Source organism: Crocodylus porosus, unplaced genomic scaffold, assembly GCF_001723895.1.
Source record: "Crocodylus porosus isolate Cpor-Errol unplaced genomic scaffold, CroPor_comp1, whole genome shotgun sequence".
Taxonomy (NCBI): domain Eukaryota; kingdom Metazoa; phylum Chordata; order Crocodylia; family Crocodylidae; genus Crocodylus; species Crocodylus porosus.
In genome coordinates this window covers 2138019-2160602 of record NW_017728925.1, presented here as the reverse complement: position 1 = coordinate 2160602, position 22584 = coordinate 2138019, and the positions used below count along the sequence as shown (strand labels likewise).

Below are 22584 nucleotides of genomic sequence, written 5' to 3'. Positions count from 1 at the left end.
ACACTCTATTCACTATACATTTTTAATAATATTTCTATTTTAATAATATTTCTAACAAAGTTGTCATTCTTTTTAATTTCTTTCAATCTTAAATGTTCCCTGTAACAGCTTTTGTGGCTGAAATGACTAAATGGATGTACTATATAAATCTCCACTGCAAACAGCTAAAATTATTTAATTGTGCAAATACAACATCAGCTCAAGGAATGACAAACCACTTGGTTTTGAACAGGCAGCTTAATTTCAGGCCACTTGAGTGTCTCCAAAATAGCAACTAAGATTTCATAATTTAGTAAAGTTAGCAGCTTTTTCCTTTTCTCTAGGAAACCAGGAGGGATCTGTGTCAAGTAACAAGGTGAATGTTCCTTTTTCTCTTAACAGTGCCAGATTGGCTTCTCTCTTTGGACTGGATCAGAATGTATCAAGCCATGGAAATGAATTCTTCCAATATACTGCACCAAAACAGCCTAAAAAAGGTCAAGCAGGAGCAGCAACGCCTGGTGAGTACAAGTAATTGAGTGTAAGCACGGAGAGCAGACTCTCTAGGTATGTATGTAGCTGATTAGATAGAGAACCAAGGCAAAGTCTGTCTAACTCAATAGCATACTGTTGTAATGAGTAATGTACATTCATAGACACTGCCTTCTGTGTCCTGAAATGCCTTGGAATTTGCCACAGACTTTACTTTTTGCAATGGAATTGTGCCCAGTAGTTTCTGCTCTTATCAGAACCTCCTCAGCCTCATGGTGATGTATTCAATTCATGTTTAAAGCTAATGTGATTAAAAAGAAGTGATATCTTGGCAATTGCAGGTGGGTGAACTATCTTGTATGTCTCATTGACAATTTAAGAGTTACCTGCCCATCTTTAGACTTCAGTGTCAATACTAAGTTTTTCACTGCTGAGCAGCTTAGGAGAAATGCCTAGCTAAGGTTTGTGTCATGAGATGCCCTCCTACCTCTTATGATTTCTTATTTACACACTGACAACATTTCATCCCCTTTTCCTGATAGCATGTGGATATCAGAATGGTTGTCCTACTGCTGCAGAACAGGGCACAATTGGGCACAGGAAAACTGTCTGGTTCAAGATGGCCAAAATATTTATACGAGTAGCTCCTTACAACCCTTGTGAAGTCAAGTAACTTAGCTGTTCAGCTTGCTATAGGGAAGTTGTTTTTTCTCAGATGGAAATAGAAACCATGGCTAACATCGCTTACATTAGTATACATACATGGGCTAGCAGCCTGCTGAGTAAAAGAACAAGACGGCTAGGTTTCACAAAAGCTTCAAAGAACCTGGTTACTAAAGATACACTTCTTCTTTTGCTGAACTTCAGTGCTTGATTTTGTCTTTGTGTTTTTGTCTAGGCAGGGCATTAGAACAAATTCTGCTCTTTGAGATGTATAAACTGCCCCTAGTGTTATTTGAACTCCTGCCTAGTCATAAGAACTGATTAGCTGAACAGCGTAGAGTACCAGAGCAATGTGTTCAAATCAACTGGATGTTCTACCCACCAAAAAGGCAGGTTCTAACATCCCCCAGCCCAGAGTATCTGACCTGCTCCTGAAGTTAATATTTTTGCTTGTCTCTCAGTTATTTACTATCGCTCAGATGCTTGTCTACCAAGTCCCTTAAAATAACAAAACAAAACTTTGGACTGACCTGTTGTACTATGAGCTATTCCTAGATTCCATAACTCAAATTTTATTCCTCCTATACCATGTTACAACTGCTAATGCTTGAATATGGTAAATTATACCAAAAATGTATATTGTAAAATGTTAATGGTAAAAAGGTTTCAAAATATACAGTACATTTTGTAGCATGCAGTAGAGGACAGAATGTGAAGCAAAACAGCATTCCATGAGTGTAGAGTGTAATGCAAGAAACTTGGATTACTACTGTTTAGAACAGTTGTCATTCTTGTGATCAGAAGGATTTACAGGCCCATCAGGATCCTGGTAGGACTGCATGTTTTCTTTATGATAAAAGCATAATGTTGCACACTATTTCATTTAAAGGGTGCACAAGTATTGCCCCTCCCTTATAAGAAGTAGTAGTGAAGTACAGAGGTTGTTGGCCACAGTTAAACATCGTACTGGTGTCACACTTGGAATAGAATAAGCTTTTTGAGTCGCATTCTCCCCATCGTCTTCCCCTTTCTCCAACCACAGGAAGTACTAGGGGTGGCAAGACAGGAGAAATTGAATTTACTTAAAAGTACATAACATGATATAAAAGTAGTAAAATCTAGCTAAAATGGATAAGAGCAACCAAGGAAATGCTCAGAAGAGATCCTTGCTCAGACACAAGATGATCTGAGGATTGGACATCAGCCATAATTTTCTTTGATTTTATTTGAAAAATATAGACCATTAATGTTGTTCAGTGACCTTTCTTAGTTTATCATCTACCCAAGGAAATAATGCCAGCTTTTTGCAGTAGCACAAAGATCCTGATGGTTGCAGTTCCTGTTTACTTTCCTACCACTAGAGACTTACTGCTCAGACAGATTTGCAGCATTTGTTCTAGTGTTAGTAAGAGTGCACTTCGTCAGAGAATAGTTCACTCTGACTGTTGTTCCTCTCCTGAATTTGGCTTTGTCCATTGGTAGGAATGATTTGGGAAGATACTGAAAGGTACTACTTGTTCTACGTGAATTCAAAAATAGATTTATTACTATCATCTGGATACATCTCCATGTCAACTTCTTGCTCTTAACTTGGTGACCGGTGTAGATAAATCAGTTCAATCTTAATTTGTAATAACACTGCTGTATTAGAAAACACATTAACTGAATCTAGTGGAGGGAAATCGACAGCTGTCATTGTTTTTGGGTTTTTTTCCTTAGCAGGTCAACCGGCTCAAAAGACACCTGCAGCTGCAGCTACTTTGGGAGCCCCATCCGTATTCATTGCTACTGCAGTTCATGCCTATCGATAGTAAGTATACAGCAGGCTCTCTACACTATCCCTTCACTACCAGAGGCCTGGAATCCAATGTTAGGATTGGATCACAGAGGGAAAATGTTACAGGCAATGGAAAGAGGTTCTCATTCCTGTAGTTAGTTGTCCATGTCTTACAAATGCTACATGTTAGAAAACCTTTGTTTAGCTTAGGAAACTATGAGAAGTAGAACTTTGGATATTCAACAGAAAACTTATAAATATTGGGAAATCTGAAAAGGGAACACCCCTGCAGCTAACTCGCTTTGCTTTCTAGCATGAATGGGCAGTATATGAAGCAAGGCAAGTATGGAGCAGCTGTGGTGGGGAACCATGTCACCAAAGAGGTGAGAGAAATTGAATTTATCTTTAACATGCACAAAGAGGAACACAACTCCTGCAGCATTGCATTTCATATACCATGCTTCCATCTTCTCCCTTTTTGATGTCAGCATTCTTAGTTCTGCCTCTTATTGGAGGTTTTTTATGCTGGTAGACTGCTTGCAGTTCAGATACTGAACCAGCAACAGTTTTTATACTACAGTTCTCTTCTGCAAATCAGCTGGAAGGACAACTTCCCACTCAAAATTGAAACGCATTAGAGAAGAGGCAGTGTCTAACCATCGTGTCTGAGAGGAACTAGTTCAATAGGTCGCAAATGCATATCTGTAAATTGGATCTCAAATGTAGTCACAGTGGGGGAAATGTACATACCTCATAGTTGAATTCAAATTATAAAACAGGATGTGATACACTGTACTTTACAACTGTCAGTTTTTGGACCTGCTATTAACTCTATTCTCCCTCTATGAAAAGAATAGCATAGTGGAATATTTAACAGGGTGCTGTGTTTAAAAAATAAAATAAAATAACCTGGTCTGCCCCTTACTCTGCATCCCTCTTTTTCCTGTTGTCTCCGTAAATTGTTTGTTTTTTGGGAGTGCTTTTTACAGTAAACTGCCTTCAAGGCTTTTGGCCCTTTTTTTTTAGTGGAAAAAGATCTTGGGAGCAGCAGGAACAGAGTCTGCCAATAAGATGGAAAGTAATAATGCAGTCTTTTAGTGTGTGCCTTTAGTGTGTTAGTATACTTTAGTGTGTGCTTAGCAGTGCATGCAAGTGTGCATCTATGTCCTTAACAGACATATTAGCATTACAGGTTAAGGTTTAACTGACAGCTCTCTAGTAACCTAGTCATGTCTGTTTAACCATAGAAAATTAGGGTTGGAAGGGACCTCAGGAGGTCATCTAGTCCAACCTCCTGTTCAAAGCAGGACCATCCCCACCTATATTATCCTAGCCAAGGCTTTGTCTACCTGGGTCTTAAAAACCTCCAGGAATGGAGATTACACAACCTCTCTGGGTCACCTGTCCCAGTGCTTTACTACTCTCCTAATGATGTTGCTAGTTATTCACTGTACTTTACTGTAGATGTGGAAAAGAAGTGAGAACAGGTTTTATGTTGAATAAAAAACTTAAGAAACTGAAGTTAGAGTTTAATGTGGTGTTACAGCTGCATAATTAAGCTGTCTTACCTAAAGCTTAATTTAAGCACCTAGTCTACCTTTTCTTATTACATGCATGTATTATGGCAGTTTTTTATGGTTATTACATTGCACAGTAGTGGGAAGAAAGGCTGTGAGCCAAGTTCACTGTTTTCTCCTAAACAAAGCAAGATCCGTCCATGCTTAAACATTAAAGGACTGTGGATTTTTTGCCCAAGTAGCCTGTATATGGATAAGAGTTGAAATTAATTTGTCCATTCCTTTTAAGATGTGATATGAATCGCATAAATCAAGTATAGTGCAGACTATTTACACTTCAGCTGTTAAACTTCATTGCTAAATTTAAGTATTTATTGGTATATTGATCAAACCAGTTCTGACCTTAAGGTCACTGATGGCACACAGCAGAATTTGTCAGGTTTGGAGTTTTTGCTAATTGTGTGTTGTTTTATTGTTTTTTCCTTATTCCCTCCTCCCTTTCTCCTCACTTGTGGAATCCAGTACAGGATCCTCCTTTACATAAGTCAGCAGCAACAGATTACAGCTGCCAGGATCCATTCAGGGTTTGTACTCACGGTAAGACAGTTGGGTAATCTGTTTGTGTAGTCACACACGCTTGTCTTCGCTTAAGCATCCAGCACCCTAGTTAGCTGTGTATGGTACAGTTTTAGGATACTCTCATCTATAATGTTGTCTTTAGCATGAACTCATGTGGTGCTCATGACCAGACACCTCTGATTTATACATATTATATAAAGTGCTGTATGAACTATTCCTTCTTTTCCTGTCACATAAATAACACAGCACACTTATTATATCTACCTCTTGCACAGTACTTATTAATTTATAGACCTCAAAGCACTTTATGGTGGAGGTAAGCTGTATTACAGATATGCTAGTGTTTTGCTTTAATATTCTTGCAGTGGCCATGACCAAACCCAAAATTCAGCCTTCTGATGTTTTTTACGCTAAAGGATTATGGGAATGAAGGAAACAAAGATTGGAGAGAGTGCTAGCAAATGCTTCAGTTCTATGAAATATCTGACACTGACAGAAAAATGCAATAAAAATTGTAACTAGATTTTTGCAAGCATTGAAATGTAATCTTTCTGAAAACAACATTCCAGCTCTCCTCCAGTTTCAGAGAATACTAGAATCCTGAAATGCTGTTTTATTTGTCAGTACTAAGCTCCAGGAAAGAAATCAAACTGATTCCACACTTTGATCTCCTTAAAAATATTCCCTCTTGTCTTTATCTCCCCAGTCCATCATTTTCAGTTTTTTTGTAGAGCAATTTTAGATCTTGGATAGTATAACTTTGTTTATAAACAAAAGCCTAGAGCAATATGTTTGCTGAAATATTTCACCAAAACCAAAAGAGACTTATCCTGTTTGGTAGTCATCTTAATGATTGTGGCCTAAAACTTAGATTCCTAAAGGTAGGCTTCTATGTTAATGGCTTCATACCCAAATAACAATGGAATACATTTTTAAAAGTACAGACCATCAGTGCTGTTGACTGTGGAAGACAAGTATGTTCACTCCTGAAAATCAGTTTGCCTACATCCAAATAACCAAGTGCAGATTTTAGAATTAACTTTGTGTCCCTCCTCTCTTTAACTCCAAGTTCTAAGAAATATTTTGTAAATTGAAATATTTAACAAATATTAGAATCTATTTTTATCTGAGTGTTGGAATAAAAGATAATTTACAGTTAGTTTATTAAGCAGTAAAACTTCTCTGCTTCTAACGCATTTCAATGAACTCCAAGAATTTCAGTTTTACAAATGTTAAACAGAGCAAATTTGCACTGTTGATTCAGGACTGGTTTCCTTTGTTGTAGATTCAGCCCAACAACTACAGCACATTTTATGATGATCAGAGACAAAACTGGTCAATCATGTTTGAGTCAGAAAAGGCAGCCATGGACTTCAGCAAGCAGGTAAGCTTAGGCCAGCAAGCTGCACACTGGCACAATCTCTTAGTTTAATCAGAGGCTTGGTTGGCCTACTGACTACATATGCTAATGATTGTGCTTCCTTTGCAGGTGTGCATAGCCAAATACAACAGCAGCCCATCCTTGGATTCAGTACTGTCCCAAGATCTTGTCATTGGAGAGGGGCAAGGAGTGGAAGGAGGGGATGCTTTAGAAATTGCCTATACTGGTTGGCTGTTCCAGAACAATGGGCTTGGGCAGGTAAAGGGGATTATATTATGTCCTAGTACTTGCGGAACATATGGTAACATTATCAAATCCTTCACTGGAAGAGACTTGTGTTTGACGTTAAAAGTGTTCTTTTAGTTGCTTGTTTTACCTTATGCCTTCCCTAAAAAGGGGCAGTAGCACTTTTCTTTGATTATTAGATATTCAACTGGTGAGAATAGAAACTGGTGTAATAGCTGTACAGGAGGAAGATCAAGAAGCTTGTGATTGACTCTTATGGGTATCATCCAACAAAGACATCAAAACAAACGAGTGAATATAGCAGTGGTCATGCTAGCTATGAAAACCAGCTGCTGAGGCACTTGGGTATAACTCTGTTGTGAGTGGATTTCTTCATGCATTTGGGAACGTTTCAAAATGTTACCCTTGTATCACTATTTTGAGCTTCTGGCTAATAAGAAATTAGGAAACTGCTATGGATGAGTACTTTACTCTTTCAAATACCTGGGGAATTCTAGTTGTTTTATTCTTCATACCTTCAATTCCACAGGTGTTTGACTCAAATGTCAACAAGGATAAGCTGTTACGTTTGAAGTTGGGATCAGGAAAAGTGATCAAGGTATAACATCTGGCATTTTATTTTTATTTTCTACTAAAGTCTCTAATCTTGAAAAGCTTTCAGCTGTTTTGTTTGTGATTCACATAAATCACAACTGTTTCAGTTGTATTGTTAATTGGATGGGAAGGACATTGTCATAGGTGACACTAGCTAAAAAGGGGTTTTAATTGCTTTTTCCTTGTTTTCTACATTATCAAAGATGAGAGGTGGGCAAAATACAGACCATTGGCCAGACCTGGCCCATGGAGGGATTTTGAATGGCCCACAACAGGTCTCTCAGTCCTGCTTGGCCCAAGTGTCATCTGGCCCACAGGGTATTCCGCTGCCCACGGACATGTGGTGGGGCTGGGGCAGCTCCGCAGCTGGACTCCACTTGAAGGCAGCCCAAGCAGTGGTTCTTTTCGGCTGCCACCACCGCCAGCCCCAACCCCATGGAGACTGGCTGGGACCTGCACACGCAGTCCTAGCCCAGCCCACCCTACACCACACCCACTCCAGACTCACCCCAGCTAGAGCAGACCAACTGAAGACCAGCGTGCACAACCCCAGCCTGCCGTGAGCCTGCTCCTGACTGCCTGTCCATGCCGAGCAGCAGCGACTGAGCAAAAACTCCTGCTGAGTACGGGGTGGGAAAAGTGGCCACTGCTGCTGCTTATCATGGCTGGATGATCTGGAGCAGATGCAGGGTGGGCCAGGGCTGGGGTTGTGCGTGTAGGTCCCAGCTGGTCTGGAGCTAGCCTGCTCTGGCCAGGGCAAGTTCAGAGGGGGTGCCAGGGGCCAGGTCTGCATTCAGCTGCTGCTGGCGGTGGCAGGGAGGAGCCACAGTGGGGAGGGGGGAATGCTAATTGGCCTGTGACACCTCCCCAATATGGTCTATGTGGCCTGTAGGCCCAAATGATTGCCCATCCTGTCACAGACTATTAATTGGCATTTAATCGGTAAGAATGATACTGTAAGCAGGAATTGTCAAAATATGCCGTGCAGGCCAAGTGCAGCCCAAGGATTTCTATACACAGCTCAGCATGGGACTGATGTTTTTAAAATAGCAATATGACCTATAAAGGTTCTATAAGTTATCACACACAGGGCCTATCCAAACTTGCCAGCCTTTTTCACTTTCATATCACAGACAGCAGTGTCTGCAAACGAGTCCACTATATGCATGCAGCACTAATTCCTCTAAATTAACACTGAAGCAGTTAGACATGGTGGATTTGCCTCTTTAAATTTCCTTCTTTTAAATGGAGCCGTAGTGCAGCTTCACAGAGCTTTACAATAAACTTTTTAGTACAGGCTGCAGGACACATAAATCCAGCCCAGAAGGATCTTTACAAAATGAAGGCCAAAGGTAGTTGTGATTAGACTGTTTTACTTAAAAAAAATTTTCATCTATTGCATTTTTGAAACTCAAAGGGTTGGGAAGAAGGAATGATGGGGATGAAGAAAGGAGGAAGGAGGTTTCTCATTATTCCTCCAGCATTGGCTTATGGATCTCAAGGAATGCCTGGTCGTGTTCCTCCAGATTCTACCCTGTTTTTTGAGGTGGAAGTTAAGCGGGTGAGTTTCTCCTTCTAAATGTTTTTATATTTTTATTTTATGAAACTGGCTGCCAAAATCTCTTGCCCTGTAAAGTGGCAACTCCTCAATGTAATAATTAAAATGCAAAAGAACTAAATACAGGACAAATTAATTATCATATCTGATCTAAGCATTCTAATATAATAAAGGGCTTAGTCCATCCATCTGTCTGTAATGCACTTGGAGCACTCTGGTTACTGAAACAACCAATCAGAGAGCTCCAAGAGTGTTACATAAAGGAGGCGGTGGTGTGGTGGAGTGCTGCCATGATGGGGTGGGGTGGGGGAGCGAGGCTGGTGCGCCTCCCCCCCCTATTCCCTGGAGGCGGCGGAGCACTGCCGTGATGACGGGGACAGAGCTGGCCTCGCCTTTCCACTCCTTGGAGGCAGTGGTGAGGCGGGGCGTGACAGAGGGGACGGCAGGGCAAGCTGCTTCCCCCCCCACTCCTGGGAGGTGGCTGTGGGGAGGGGATTAGGGTTAGCAAGCTCCCCCACCCCTCCATCCCTGCCTGCCCCATGTTTCTCTCTCCTTCCCTGTCATTCTTGATGGGCAGTTCACTAGTTCAAAATAATGTGCTGCCTACCTAGATTAAAAGGTATTTGGGAAAACATCAGTCATAACAGTCAAGATGTGAAGGAGAAGGGAAACTTCAACCCCAGTAGTTCTGTGAACTTTTTACTCTGGCCAATGGTTTTTTTGAAGGAACATTGGCCAGAATGGAGCAGAATCCTGAAGAGCTGTTTCAGAACCTAGAAAAGAAGGTTTGTGTAATATGTTGTCATGGTTTCCTTAGGTGAAGCTGGTAAAGGAGTCTGGCTCTGATGGGCAGAGTGTTGGTTCTAGGGATTCTCTTGCACCTTCTCCAGTGCCCAATTCGGATGGCTTTGCCTCAGACCCTGTTGGATTGCCTCCATCTACCATACCTCCAAAGCCTGGGTAAGAGAACCAGGAACAGAATGAACCCAGAGCTTGCTAGAATGTAGTGCTTGTGGACAGTAGGGCTGTGCGAAACAGCTGTGTTTCATTTCCATTTTGGATTCAGCCATTTCGGAAAGACAGTGATTCATTTCGGTGTTTTGGATCACTGTTCCATTTCGATTCAGCTGAATCTGTTTTGGAGTTTCGGTGCTGATTCAGAGATTCAGATCGGCTGGGTAGATTCAGGCACAGATGGGCAAGTGCAGGATCTTCCCCAGCTCCTCTGGCTGTGCCTGCCTCTCCCTGGTGGGGGGAGAAGCCCCCATGGCTGCCCTGCGTGGCCCCGGCCTCCCGGCACTTTAAAAGGAGGGCTGTGGTGCTGTGCTGGATTATTCCCGGGGGGTGCCTCTGAAACATTCCAAAACATTTCCCAAACGTTTTGGATGGTTTGGTTTTGTTTCGGAGACATTTCAGCACTTTCTGTTTCGTTTTGGGTTCGGTGTCTCAGGTGCTGAAACAGACCAAAACGCCTCTGAAACAAAACGGCTGCCAAAGTTTTTCACAGCCCTAGTGGACAGTATCATTAGGATTTATTTTTTCTTGTTTATAAACCTGCATTGGTGTTAGATACCGTTACACTGAAAATCATGCAACAGATCTTCCACTCAACGTGTTAAAAAATGGTGTTCAATAATCTTTTATATAATGACATGCTTGTGCATTGCTTGTCATGCAGACAACAGTCTATGTTAAGTTCATTATTCAAGTCAGCACTACAGAAATATTTGCTGCCCAAAATAACTCAAAGGGGAACGTCTGATGTTTGGACTTCCTTTGCTTTAGAATTATCCAGTCTATTGAACTAGAATATGGGACATATAGTGTTCAGTAAGTAGGACAGAAATTGAACATCTGGTTTTCTTACAAAATAAAATGCTAGAACTAAAATAATGTTATTAGCAAGTTGCATTCCCATGTTATTAGAAATACTTATTTTGGTACAATGAGCTGTTCAGTGTGAAAGTAGTTCATTTTTTCGTTTAAGTAAACCAGAGGTTGGTTTTCTGCAGTTAAACAGCCATTGAATTTGTCACAAAATGATGGTCCAGAACCTAGGCTTTCCATTTCTAACTCATGCTAGCAAAGAGTCTTTTAAACATGAATGAAATGATGCATCTCATGATGAGTAAATTAATTTTGGTTGGTGGTGCTGTTATTTGACGAAAAGGATTATTGAGAAATGCAGAGTAGTCTTTAATATCAGCATATCCTTGTTTCACCTTTCAGCGAGCCAGCTGTTCGTGCCAAGTCCAACTCTATCAGTGAACAGTTAGCAGTAAGTGTTGCTTTAGCTAACCTGAAATCTGCCTGGGGAAAATGTAATACCTAATTCATGCCCAAAATGAGATACTGCTTTGAAAGCCTTCTTGAATTGCATGCAAGTAAGATGTTCTTGCTAATATTTCTTACAAATGCCTGTGAGCTTGCTGAGAACCACTAATGGTTGTAATGGGGTTTGGTGGGTTCTGTGGAAATGTGAAATCTTAATCTTTGTCTTAGAGTTAAGACCAAACCTTTTCCTTAACCATAGGGTGCTTTACATCTGAAAACTCCCTTGCTCCATTAATGAGTACTTGCGTAGCTGTAGCTTAAAATGATCAGCTTTAAAAATTGGATAAAGTGTGTGTGGTTTGTGTATATTTTTTCTATTTTTTCCTTTTTCATACCAAAGCAATAACTTCATGCAAACCTAAAACAACTCTCTGACCTGTATTAATGGGCTTTGTCATGAGTGACCAGTACAAAGAAACTCTAACAATAGCTTTTTTTTAACTTATCTATGATCTCTTTATCTGGCAGATATTTTTAAATGTTGCATCTAACCCTGTATTAGTGGTTGGAAGAATCTTAAAGAGCTCCCTTCATAGAAAAAAAATATCATTTCACCATGTTAAGTGACTTAAATGTTGCAGCATCTAAAATTAAAAAAAAAAAAAAAATAAAGATCACCTGAGATTCTCTTTCCATACATTGAATTAAGGGCTCCATAACTGCTGGAGTTAAAGTGGGGTTTCTGCCTCAAACCTAACTTGATGATCCTGTACAGGTATTTTAGACATTTAAGAGTATTCTCTCTTCCCTCTGGGTTGGGGACTTTGGCCTTAGAGTCCAGATGCTTTTTTAACAGGGTTTGCTTTTTAAAAGCAAAGTATATCTATTATATTACAGATATCAGGAGAAATGTAACTTGCTTCTCACGTATATTTGGATACTATGGTGCCAGTCAGCATTACTCTTTGATATCTGTTTTATTTTAATGGAGCCAGAAGATGGTTAGCTTCAATACTACACAAAGGTAATCTGTGTACTTAAGGATAGAAGAGGCTACTGGAAGGAAACTGGAGCTCCTTTCATCTCCTTTACAGTTATAAAGGACATCTTTAGTGTGGAGGAGGAAGTTGATTTTTAAAAGGCAATTTTTGACAGAGGATCAAACTCCTTGTTTTGTACACACATAGATTATGCATAATCATGACAATAAGGTCACAAGTAAAACATTATTAAAGTACAGACTGAAGGACAAACTGGTCGCTTCTTCTGTTTTTAAATGCAGAGATCTTGTTTTGATAGCTGGAAAACAGTTACTGAATAAGACATGCCACTGAATTGAAGTGCTAAGTCAGAGAATTATAGAATCATAGAAAATTAGGGCTGGAAGGGACCTCAAAGCAGGACCATCCCCAACTAGATTATCCCAGCCAAGGCTTTGTCTAGCCTGGGCTTAAGAGTCCAGAGAAGAGCCACGTGCATGATCAGAGGTCAGGAAAACAGACCTTATGATGACAGGCTGAGAGCCATGGGGCTCTTCAGCCTGAAAAAGTGCAGGTTCAGAGGCAATCTGATGGCCACCTATAAGTTTATCAGGGGTGACCACCAGGATCTGGGGGAACGTTTGTTCATCAGAGCACCCCAAGGGATGACAAGGTCGAATGGTCATAAATTACTACAAGACCATTTCAGGCTGGGCATAAGGAAGATTTCTTTACTGTCCGAGCCCCCAAGGTCTGGAACAGTCTGCCATCGGAGGTGGTTCAAGCACCTACATTGAACACCTTCAAGAGCAAATTGGATGCTTATCTTGCTGGGATCCTATGACCCCAGCTGACTTCCTGCCCTTTGGGCTGGGGGCTGGACTCAATTATCTTCTGATGTCTCTTCCAGCCCTAATGCCTGTGAAATCTATGACACCTCCAAAGATGGAGAGACCACAACCTCTCTGGGTATCCTGTTCCAGTGTTTTACTACCCTCCTAGTGAGAAAATTCTCCCTAATATCTAACCTAAACTTCCCTTGCTGCAACTTGAGACCATTGCTCCTTGTTCTGTCATCTGGCACCACTAAGAACAGCCTATCTTCATCCTCTTTCGAACCCCTCTTCAGTTGAAGGCTGCTTTTAAATCCCCTCTGTCTTGTCTTCTCTTCTCTAGACTAAATAAGCCCAGATCCCTCTGCCTCTCCTCCTAAGTCATGTGCCCCAGCCCCCTCATCATTTTTGTTGCCCTCCACTGGACTCTGTCCAGTTTGTCCACATCCTTTCTATAGTGGGGGGGCCCAAAACTAAACACATACTCCAGATGTGGCATCACCAGTGCTGAATAGAGGGAAATAATCACTTCCCTTGACCTGCTGGCAACATGCCTACCAATGCAGCCCAGTATGCCATTAGCCTTGGCAGCAGGAGCACACTGTTGGCTTATATTCAGCGTATTGCCCACTGTAACCCGTGGTCCTTTTCTGCAGAGCTGCTGCCGAGTCAGTCATCTCCAAGCCTGTGCCATGCATGAGATTGTTCCATCCTAAGCCCAGAACTTTGCACTTGTCCTTGTTAAACCTCACAGAATTTCTTTTGGCCCAATCCTCAATTTTTGCCTCGGTCAGTGTGAATCCTAGCCCTACCCTCCAGCATATTCACTACTCCCCCCAGCTTGGTGTTGTCTGCAGACTTGCTGAGGGTGCACTCTTTGCCATCTGCCAGGATGCCGATAAAAGTATTAAACAAAACTGGTCTCAGGACCAACCCCTGGGGCACTCCACTTGATACCAGCTGAGCAACTAGACATCAGGCCATTGGCTACTACTGTCTGAGCCCGATGCACCAGCCACTTTTCTATCCATCTTACAGTCCATTCATTCAGCCTGTAGTTCCTTAGCTTCCCTGCAAGAATGTTGCTGGAGACTGTATCCAAAAGCCTTGCTATAATCAAGGTATATCACATCTATGAGTCTCTCCACCTCCACACCAGTCATCTCATCATAGAAGGCAATCAGGTTGGTCAGGCATGACTTGCCCTTTGTGAGTCCATTCTGACTATTCCCAATAGTAATTGCCACCTTCTCCTCCAAGTGCTTAGAAATGGATTCCTTGAGGATCTGCTCCATGATTTTTCTGGGGACTGAGGTGAGCTGACTGATCTGTACTTTCCTGGATCTTTCTTTTTCCCTTTCTTAAATAGGGGCACTATGTTTGCCCTTCACCAGTCATCTGCAATGTCTCCTGATTACCATGAGTTTTCAAAGATGATGGCCAACGGCTCTGCAATCACATCAGTCAACTTCCTCAGCACCGTGATGTGCATTCCATCCAGCCTCATGGACTTGTAAATATCCAGCTTTTCTAAGTAGTCCCTGACCTGTTCTTTTACCAATTCTGGCTACTCCCCTCCCCCCAAACTCTGCTGCTAGGTTCAGAGGTCTGGGAACTGACCTTGTCTGTGCAGACCAAGGTGAAAAAGGCATTGAGCACGTCAGCCTTTTTAGCATCCTGTGTCACTAGGTTGTCTCTTCCACTCAGTAAGCGACGCACACTTTCCATGATCCTCCTCTTGCTACCAACATACTTATAGAAGCCCTTCTTGTTCCCCTTCACATCCCTTGCTAGCTGCAAGTTCAATTGCGCTTTTGCCTTCCTGACTTCATACCTGCATGCCAGAGCAATACTCTTATCCTCCTCCCTAGTTGTTTGTCAGAGCTTCCTTTTTGTGACTTAGTTTACTGAAGAGTTCCCTTCTAAGCCAAGTTGGTCTTCTCTTGTTAGTCTTCCTGCACATTGGGATGGTTTATTCCTACACACTCAGTAAGGCTTCTTCAAAGTACAGGCAGCTCTCCTGGACTCCTCTCCCCCTCAGACTGGCTTCCCATGGAATCCTGCCCATGAGTTTCCTGGGCAAGTTGAAGTTTGCTTTTTCTGAAGTCCAAGGTTCTAATTCTGCTGTTCTCCATCCTTCCTTTCCTCAGGATCTTTAACTCAATCATCTCATGGTCACTGCTGCCCTAGTTGCCATCTACTAGTACATTCCCCCACCAATTCTTCCCTGTTCATGAGGAGCAGGTCAAGAAGAACACGGCCCTAGTTGGCCACTGCAGCACTTGCACCAGGAAGTTGCCCCCAGTACACTACAAAAACATCCTTGATTGCTTGCACACTGCTATATTGCCCTCCCAGCAGACGTCAGGGCAGTGGCGATGTGTAGGTGGTTTACAGGGGTGCACATGCACCCTCTGAGAGCACTGGTGCACCCCCTCACAGCAGTGTTCCCCGCTTAGGCAGCAAGAAGGGGAAGCGGGTGGGGGCACCAGAAAAAATGCCACTGGCTCTTCCAGGTGCGTCCCTGGCCCTTCCAGGTGTGCTGCTGGCATTTCCAGGCAACGTTCCTTCTTAGAGCCAGCTTAATCGGAGTATTGCTTCTGGATCTGCATGCATGACTGGTCGTGGGGGGAGCCCCTCCCCCCCCCCAGTTGGTGTGATCAGCCATGGGGGACCCCCCCATTGCTGACTGGTCACTGGGGCGGGGGGGCAATTGCCCGCCTGACAGGAGGCACCAGTCGCCCATGTGTCAGGATGATTGAGGTCTCCCATGAGAACCAGGGCTTGTGATTGGGGAAACTTCTGCTTGCTGTTTGAAGAAAGCTTCATCTACCACTTCATCCTGGTTTGGTGGTCTATAGCAGACCCCCACCATGACATCACCCTTGTTACTCTATCCTCTGACCCTAACCCAGAGACTTTTCACAGCCCTATCTCCAGTTTCATACTGGAACTCTGAGCAGTCGTATGTCCTTTAACATGAAGTGCAACTCCTCCTCCTCTTCTCCCCTGGCTGTCCTTCTTGAACAGTTAATTATACCCATCCATGACAGTGCTCCAGTCATGCAAGCTTCCAGCAAGTCTCTGTTATTCCCATCATATCACAGTTCTGTGACTGTGCAAGGACTTCTAATTCTTCCTGCTTGTTTCCCAGGCTCCATTCCCCTGGCAAACCTAGTTTAAAGCCCTCCTCACTAGGTTAGTGAGCCTATGTGTGAATTATGGCCCTTATAGAGCCACAGTAGTCAGGGTTAGTGTCAGGAGAGCAATAAAAGACTGAAATAAAGTACTGAGTAAAACTAATTGCAAATGTCTCTTCTAGAATCCTGATGTAGCAAAAGCGAAACTAATCTCTCGGATGGCGAAAATGGGACAGCCTATGCTACCTTTCCTTGCTGGGACAGCTGGTGCCCAACTAGACTCCAGTGACTCGGAAATAGAGGTGAATTTGTAGTCAGTCATTCTTCCTAATATATAGTTTGAAAATAATCTGTATGAGAGCTGCAGCTCTGTCTGCCTTTGTTAAGGTTTGGGACATGTTGCATGTGATGGAAACTTTGAAGCTCAGTTCTATATGATGCTTCCAGCATTCTTAACTAGCTTAAATTATCTGGGTTTAAATGGGGGTCATTATGTTGATGTCTGGTGTTGAATGATTTTGCATCCAAACTCTTGGCTTAGTTGCTAGCTCAGAAATTGACTGACAATCTGGAAATGTTTTAGGACCCAAATACACTAAGAGGAACAGCACAGCCAGTGGCTTCATCCCCCGTGAGACAGTCTTCACAGCCAGCTCATGCAGTACTGCCTCCAATGACACCGCAAGGTAACTTGTTTCTCCTGCTTGGGCATGAGTAATGGAAACTGTAGTTTTGAATAGACCTCTTATGAAGCACTTGCTGCCTGAATGGGGGTTTCTCAGTTCCTAATGAGCCTGTTTTACTCTCTCATGTTTTGGCTCAAGAGACCAGTTCTTGTAATAAAAGACTGAACTCCTAGGGGTGTCTCTTCATAATGAAGTCATACAAGTGGTCATCCTTCCTGTTATTACTTGAGACTGGAGAAGGTGTAGTCATGCCGCAAAGTAGCACTTGAGGTGCCGTGTGTGTACAGGTACCACGTGCACTTGTGCACTTGCACTCAGATGCTGGGGACACATTCTTTGTTGCTTTGTTCTCCGGGAAACAGATTTGTGCCCAAAAAGGACAGACAAGGAAGCAACACTCAAGTGGAGTCTCTCTGCATCCTTATGGCACAATGATAGTCTGCTAGCTAGCTATGTGCACTTAAGCATTAATGTAAACCTTTCTCCTCCCTAAGCTGGCAACTTGGGTTAAAAGTACCACCACTCTTGTGAACTTAACTTCAGGGCAACATTGCAGTGAACTTTGTGATGATTGTGCTCTTTGAGTATTTCTCACCTGGGTTTCATTTAGACAGGAGAGTTGACAGCTTGGATTATTCTTGGTCTGCCTAGTGACTATAATTGACTTGAGTGTATGGGACCACTACATGCTTTATGTTACTTGGGCAGCTAAAGTAACCTGTTGGTATCAGAGTGGCATACTAAGCTGAATATCTTGTTTCTTTTCAGTACTTCAGCCAGCTGTCGCTGGCCTTCAAGCACCTTCGACTGCCTTAATGCCTGCCACCCTCCATTCCCATCCAGCTGTCCCTGGAAATGTACAGAACTTTCAGGTACTGAAGTCAACTTTGTGAAGACCACTAGTACCTCTAGTGGCAGCGCTTGCACAACTATATGCTATTCACTTCTGGGAGCAAGAACTCCACAACTATAATGAAGGATAAGAATGTGAGTCTTGTCCTGCTGAACCTCGGTGCCTGAGATGGCTTACCTTGATGTTTTTATTCATATTTAATGCTCCCATTCTCTGTGGAAATTAGCACTAGTAATTAAAGCAATTACCAGACAAAAGGATTTCTTGGTAATTAGTGTAGTGGCAGCTGCAAAACTTCTAAGAATCTGTGCACAAAAGGACAGTAGAAGAGCCACGTCTAAATCCTGATTACCCAGTGCTTCACTTATTATGCACTTGGTTAATATGCATATATGAATTTAATTGCAAATACAGGGGTGCTCAACCTCTGGCCCACAGGCCAAATGCAGCCTGCAGGGTGCCCTACAGAGCAGGAAATATGGCAGAAGGGGAGCAGTGGCCATAAATACAGCCACCCTCCCCCACCACCAAATTCCCAAACTCCAAGCCCCATGTAACAGGTTGGGGCCAGACTATGCACCCTCCCCACCATGGGGCTGGGTTGAGACTAGGCCATGCCTCTCTTCCCTGTGGGGCTGGGCCACACCTTCTCCCTACCCTTCCCCTTCTGCAAAGCCACATGGGGATTTGCTGCAATTTCCCTGTGCCAGATCAGGACCACCAGCCAGGTCTGGCCTGCTGGTGGACTGGATGTTGCCCATCTGGTCTGCCAGCCAAAATGGTTGAGCAGCACTGGCATAATACAATCCCAGTGCCAGTTTTTATGTGTTGCTTACATTGTAACAACCAATGTGGAGAGAAGTGATACTTAAATGCATAAACTGCTGAAGCGCACAGAATCTTTCAGCTCTACTGTCTCCTTAATGTAACTGCTTCCTTTAGCTGCATAATAAGTAATGCCAGGAATGATGAAGGGGAAGGTATTATCAAAGGCTGCTGTTAAAAGCTTGGAAACTGATAGGATACCACTGGACTGAAAGTGCTGTGTACTAAATGTGCATTGCTTACATTGAGTTTTTATTTAATGCACACTCTTCAGTCTCTAAACCCGGGGGGGCATAATAGCGGATCCAGCCGGCAGCTGGACTTCATTTCACAGCAGCCCCTGCCTGCGTGGCTGGAGCTGGTCTCCATGGAGATCTTAGCCGCAGCTGCACTGCGATAGCAAGACTGGGATTGCCATAGAGACCAGCCCCAGTTGCGGTAGCAGGACAGGGTAGGGGGCTGCTCTGGAGCCGCTGGGATCTCGTGGTGGGGGCAGCTTGATCAGGGTCAGGGTAGAGCCATGATCAGCAGTCTGCATGCTCCAGGCAGGGGTATGCAGGCAGTGGATCATGGCTCTGCCCCAGCTCGAGACCACATTGTTACCACTGCAAGGAGCCAGGGCAGAGCTGCGATCCGCTGCCTGCACACCCCTGCCCAGAGCATGCAGACTGCAGATCACAACTCTGCCCTGGCCTTGACCAAGTTGTCCCCGCTGCAAGATCCCAGTGGCTCCAGAGCAGCCCCCTGCCCTGCCCTGTCACATGCCCTGCCAGCATGGCTGGGGCCAGTCTCCATGGCAACACCAGCTTCATGCTGTCACAGCACAGCTGTGGCTGGGTCTCCATGGAGACTGGCCCCAGCCATGTGGGCAGGGGCTGCTGGGAATTGGAGTCCACTGTCAGCCAGATCCAGCCCAGGGGCTAGATGTTACCTGCCCCTGCTTCTAGACCAGGGGTGGGCAAAATGCAGCCCGTGGGCCTGATGCAGCCTTCCAGGCCATTCTGTCTGGCCCACAAGAACCCTAAAAAATTTAGAAAATTAATACTTATCTGCCCTGGGCTGCCAGTCACGTGGCCCTCGATAGCTTGTCAAAACTCAATAAGCAGCCCTCTGCCCAAAATAATTGCCCACCCCTTTTCTAGACTATGCACTAGGCTAGACAAGGCCCCTGGTACACCTTCCTATGAGGAGGACTCTGCCCAGTTCTCATGTATACATAGGCTTCCCTCTAGGAGCATTCTTCAAATGAATGAAAAGGTCAATTCCTGATAACCAGGAATAAAAAATAGGGTTAACAGAATTTGACACCAAATTGTTCAGATCATTTAACTTTTTCCTGTGATGTGGCTTCTGTTTGTTGTATTGTTCAGAACTAAACAGGACAGAAGAGGGTGGACTTGACACACTTTTTCTCTTAGCAGCCACAGTTATTCAAGATGGGTCCCAAGACTCTGCCCTCTGCAGTGAGCTTCTCTTTCCTTCCCATTTTGCTTGACATGAGAAATAAGTGCGTGAAACTCATTGAGAGAGACAATGTCAAGTGACATCTGTTTACTCTTGACTTTCCTTAGCCATATGCAGGAATGCCATTTACCTATCAGCAAACTGCTGCAGCTGCTTCTCAACTCCAGCCTGTAGGACAGATGTATCCAGCACCTTTCCAAGGTAGGTCAAGAAAATATGCCTGCACTGTATGAAAACTAATGCCTTCACTGGTATGTTTTAGACAGTTGTCTAGTGGGTATCTGCACAAGATTTGAAGCAGCCACATAGCTGTCCTGTCTAGAGTACTTATTATTTTTGTGCTATTTTCTTTTTAATGTCAGAGCATATTCCTGAGAGTGTACATTTCCGCCCCCCCCCCCCAAACCCTGAAGAAGTCTAGCAAAAGAAATTGGAATTGGTGCAGAAAAAACTTCTTTAGGCTTATTCCAAAGTGCATATATAGCTAGTTGGCCTTCAGTATAATTTAAAATTACTTTACTGCCTTGGTTATCTTGCAGTTGCTGAAATTTAACTACTGTCCTGATCTATAGATGTTAAAGATGTAACCAATTGGGATTTCTCCTTTCTGTGTAATTGAGCCCATTAGTTTCTTGCAGCTATAGACCTGACCTCTGCCACTCGAAGCAATTAGCATACCTTCTACCTTCCCAATTACCTTAATCTCTGGCTTTTAGGAAGAAGTTCCCCATTGTAGGCAACAGGTTTTGAACTGCTGATCCTTGCTGATGCTTTTGCTTGTGTGTTTGGAGTTTTTTTGCCACCCTTAACTGATAATCTCTCCCCTTTCCATTCCAGCATCTGGGGACATTACTTCCTTTTTAATGACGGAAGCTCGACAGCAAAACACTGAAATCAGAATGGCTGTTAGCAAAGTAGCTGATAAAATGGATCATCTAGCTGCCAAGGTAAAGAGACCTGATGTAAAGGAGCAAGATGATGCTGCTTGCTCTCCCACCATGCAGTCTTGGAAATCCTCTGTTGAAGAGTTTTAAGGTGCTGCATTTGGCTTGTAAATGATATGGTAACTTAATGGAAATTCCACCATTATAGCTAACTACTTCAGAATGATTGGACTGCTATAAAAAGGTATGTTATTTCAGGATAATTTGTGGAGAAAAAGCTCTTTTATCTTAACCTTCATATAGTGCTTTGCATTCCAACTCTTCATGCATGTTCTATGGTCGCTCCAAGTCATTATGTGGAACCAATTAGTTGGCTGAAATGGTTCCTTGTGTAGAGACATATGACTATTCCATTGCTGAATACTCCACTAAAGTATGATTTTTAATGACTTATCCACAGGTGGAGGAGTTCCAGAAACAAAACACTGGCAACAATTTGCTACTGCCCAGCATTTCCTCAGTTACTATGGAAACTTCCATGATCATGAGCAATATCCAGCGCATCATTCAGGTGAGGGTAGTTTTTGTTCTAGGCTAACCTTGCCAGCTCTTCCAAACAACGATTATTTCTAATTTATTCTGATAATGAAGAAGCCACATGCTAGAGGCACATTCTCTAGGACATTCCAAATAATGGCGCTCTCAACACTGTTGCATTTTTAGGAAAATGAGAGGTTGAAGCAGGAGATATTTGAGAAGAGCAGCCGGATTGAGGAGCAGAACGAGAAGATCAGTGAACTGATTGAACGGAATCAGAGGTGAGCTGTAGGAAAGATAAGGCTATTGTCCACTATAGCTGGACCTATCAAAATTGTGCTTTTGGTTGGCTCTGTGGGGAAGGAGAAAAAACTCACTGAAAATAAAATGTTGGCTCCCTCTAGGAAGCCAGCAGCCCTTGTGGTCACTGTGTCCAGCTGTGCAGCCTACTGGGAGGAGATGGGGAGTGGGCTGTGTGCCAGATGCCCCCTTGCGGCAAGTCAGTGGGCAGCTGCTTTGCCTTCAGTAGACCCCTAGCTGTAGACCTCAGACCTAAAGACCTGGTTGCTGAATGGCACATCTGCTGTTGACTTAACTGAAAGGAAGGTCCTCCAATACGTAATGCTCTTGTCCATCCTTCTGTAACCTCTTCCACTTGACTGGAGTAGGTACTATCACTGCTCATGCAAATCCCATCAAGGGCATTCAGAGAAGGATAGTCTCCCAAGGAAGGCAGTGAAAGCTTTATTACTTGGGCTGTCAAACATCTGATTGTGCTTCAGGAGCACTGCTCCAATGGGGAACAATGGAGTAGATGTCCTAATTGAGCTCATCTGTCCCTAACTGCAGATTCATCATACTTCTTCCAAAGTCCAGATGCATTTGTATTTAAGACATTTCATAGATACAGGGTTGGAAGGGACCTAAGTAAATCTATCAAGTCCAACCCCCTGCCCTGGGCAGGAGAGAGAATAGAGGAACACAAAATTATTCTGGAACTTACTCTTGTGAGGGGGAGGCTTTGTAATATCACCTTTCCTGTGTCAGGGGCTTTCATTTCAAATCCTCTTCTTGCGTATGTGCTCATGGCACTCATTTCGCCTTCTCTTCCAGGTGTGTTGAACAGAGTAACCTGCTGATGGAGAAAAGAAACAGCTCACTGCAAACAACAAATGAGAACACACAGGCAAGAGTGTTGCATGCAGAACAGGAGAAGGTAAAACTAGCCAGGCAGTGAGCAGAAGTGTAGAACTTTGACTGTGGCTGTAAAGAGGGCTTTCAAGTACATCTGGTGCACAAGTAGCAGGTGATCCCTGATGTAA

General features: G+C 43.3%; 1 protein-coding gene across 3 annotated transcripts in view; it reads left to right on the top strand.

The window, feature by feature from the left end:
* FKBP15 (FK506 binding protein 15) overlaps positions 1–22584 on the top strand; it is a 45927-nt gene that overhangs the window by 6976 nt on the left and 16367 nt on the right. The window contains exons 2-19 of one of the 3 annotated variants that reach the window (XM_019540535.1): positions 382–500; positions 2857–2944; positions 3225–3294; positions 4951–5025; positions 6293–6391; positions 6497–6646; positions 7164–7232; positions 8646–8789; positions 9604–9746; positions 11016–11064; positions 16196–16315; positions 16597–16699; positions 17468–17571; positions 19949–20042; positions 20679–20788; positions 21186–21296; positions 21449–21543; positions 22376–22478. In XM_019540535.1, the coding sequence (XP_019396080.1) occupies positions 382–500; positions 2857–2944; positions 3225–3294; positions 4951–5025; positions 6293–6391; positions 6497–6646; positions 7164–7232; positions 8646–8789; positions 9604–9746; positions 11016–11064; positions 16196–16315; positions 16597–16699; positions 17468–17571; positions 19949–20042; positions 20679–20788; positions 21186–21296; positions 21449–21543; positions 22376–22478 (1846 nt within the window). Of the gene's footprint in view, positions 1–381; positions 501–2853; positions 2945–3224; positions 3295–4950; positions 5026–6292; positions 6392–6496; positions 6647–7163; positions 7233–8645; positions 8790–9603; positions 9747–11015; positions 11065–16195; positions 16316–16596; positions 16700–17467; positions 17572–19948; positions 20043–20678; positions 20789–21185; positions 21297–21448; positions 21544–22375; positions 22479–22584 lie in introns of those variants that run through there. The other 2 variants (XM_019540534.1, XM_019540536.1) reach the window with 2 other exon arrangements.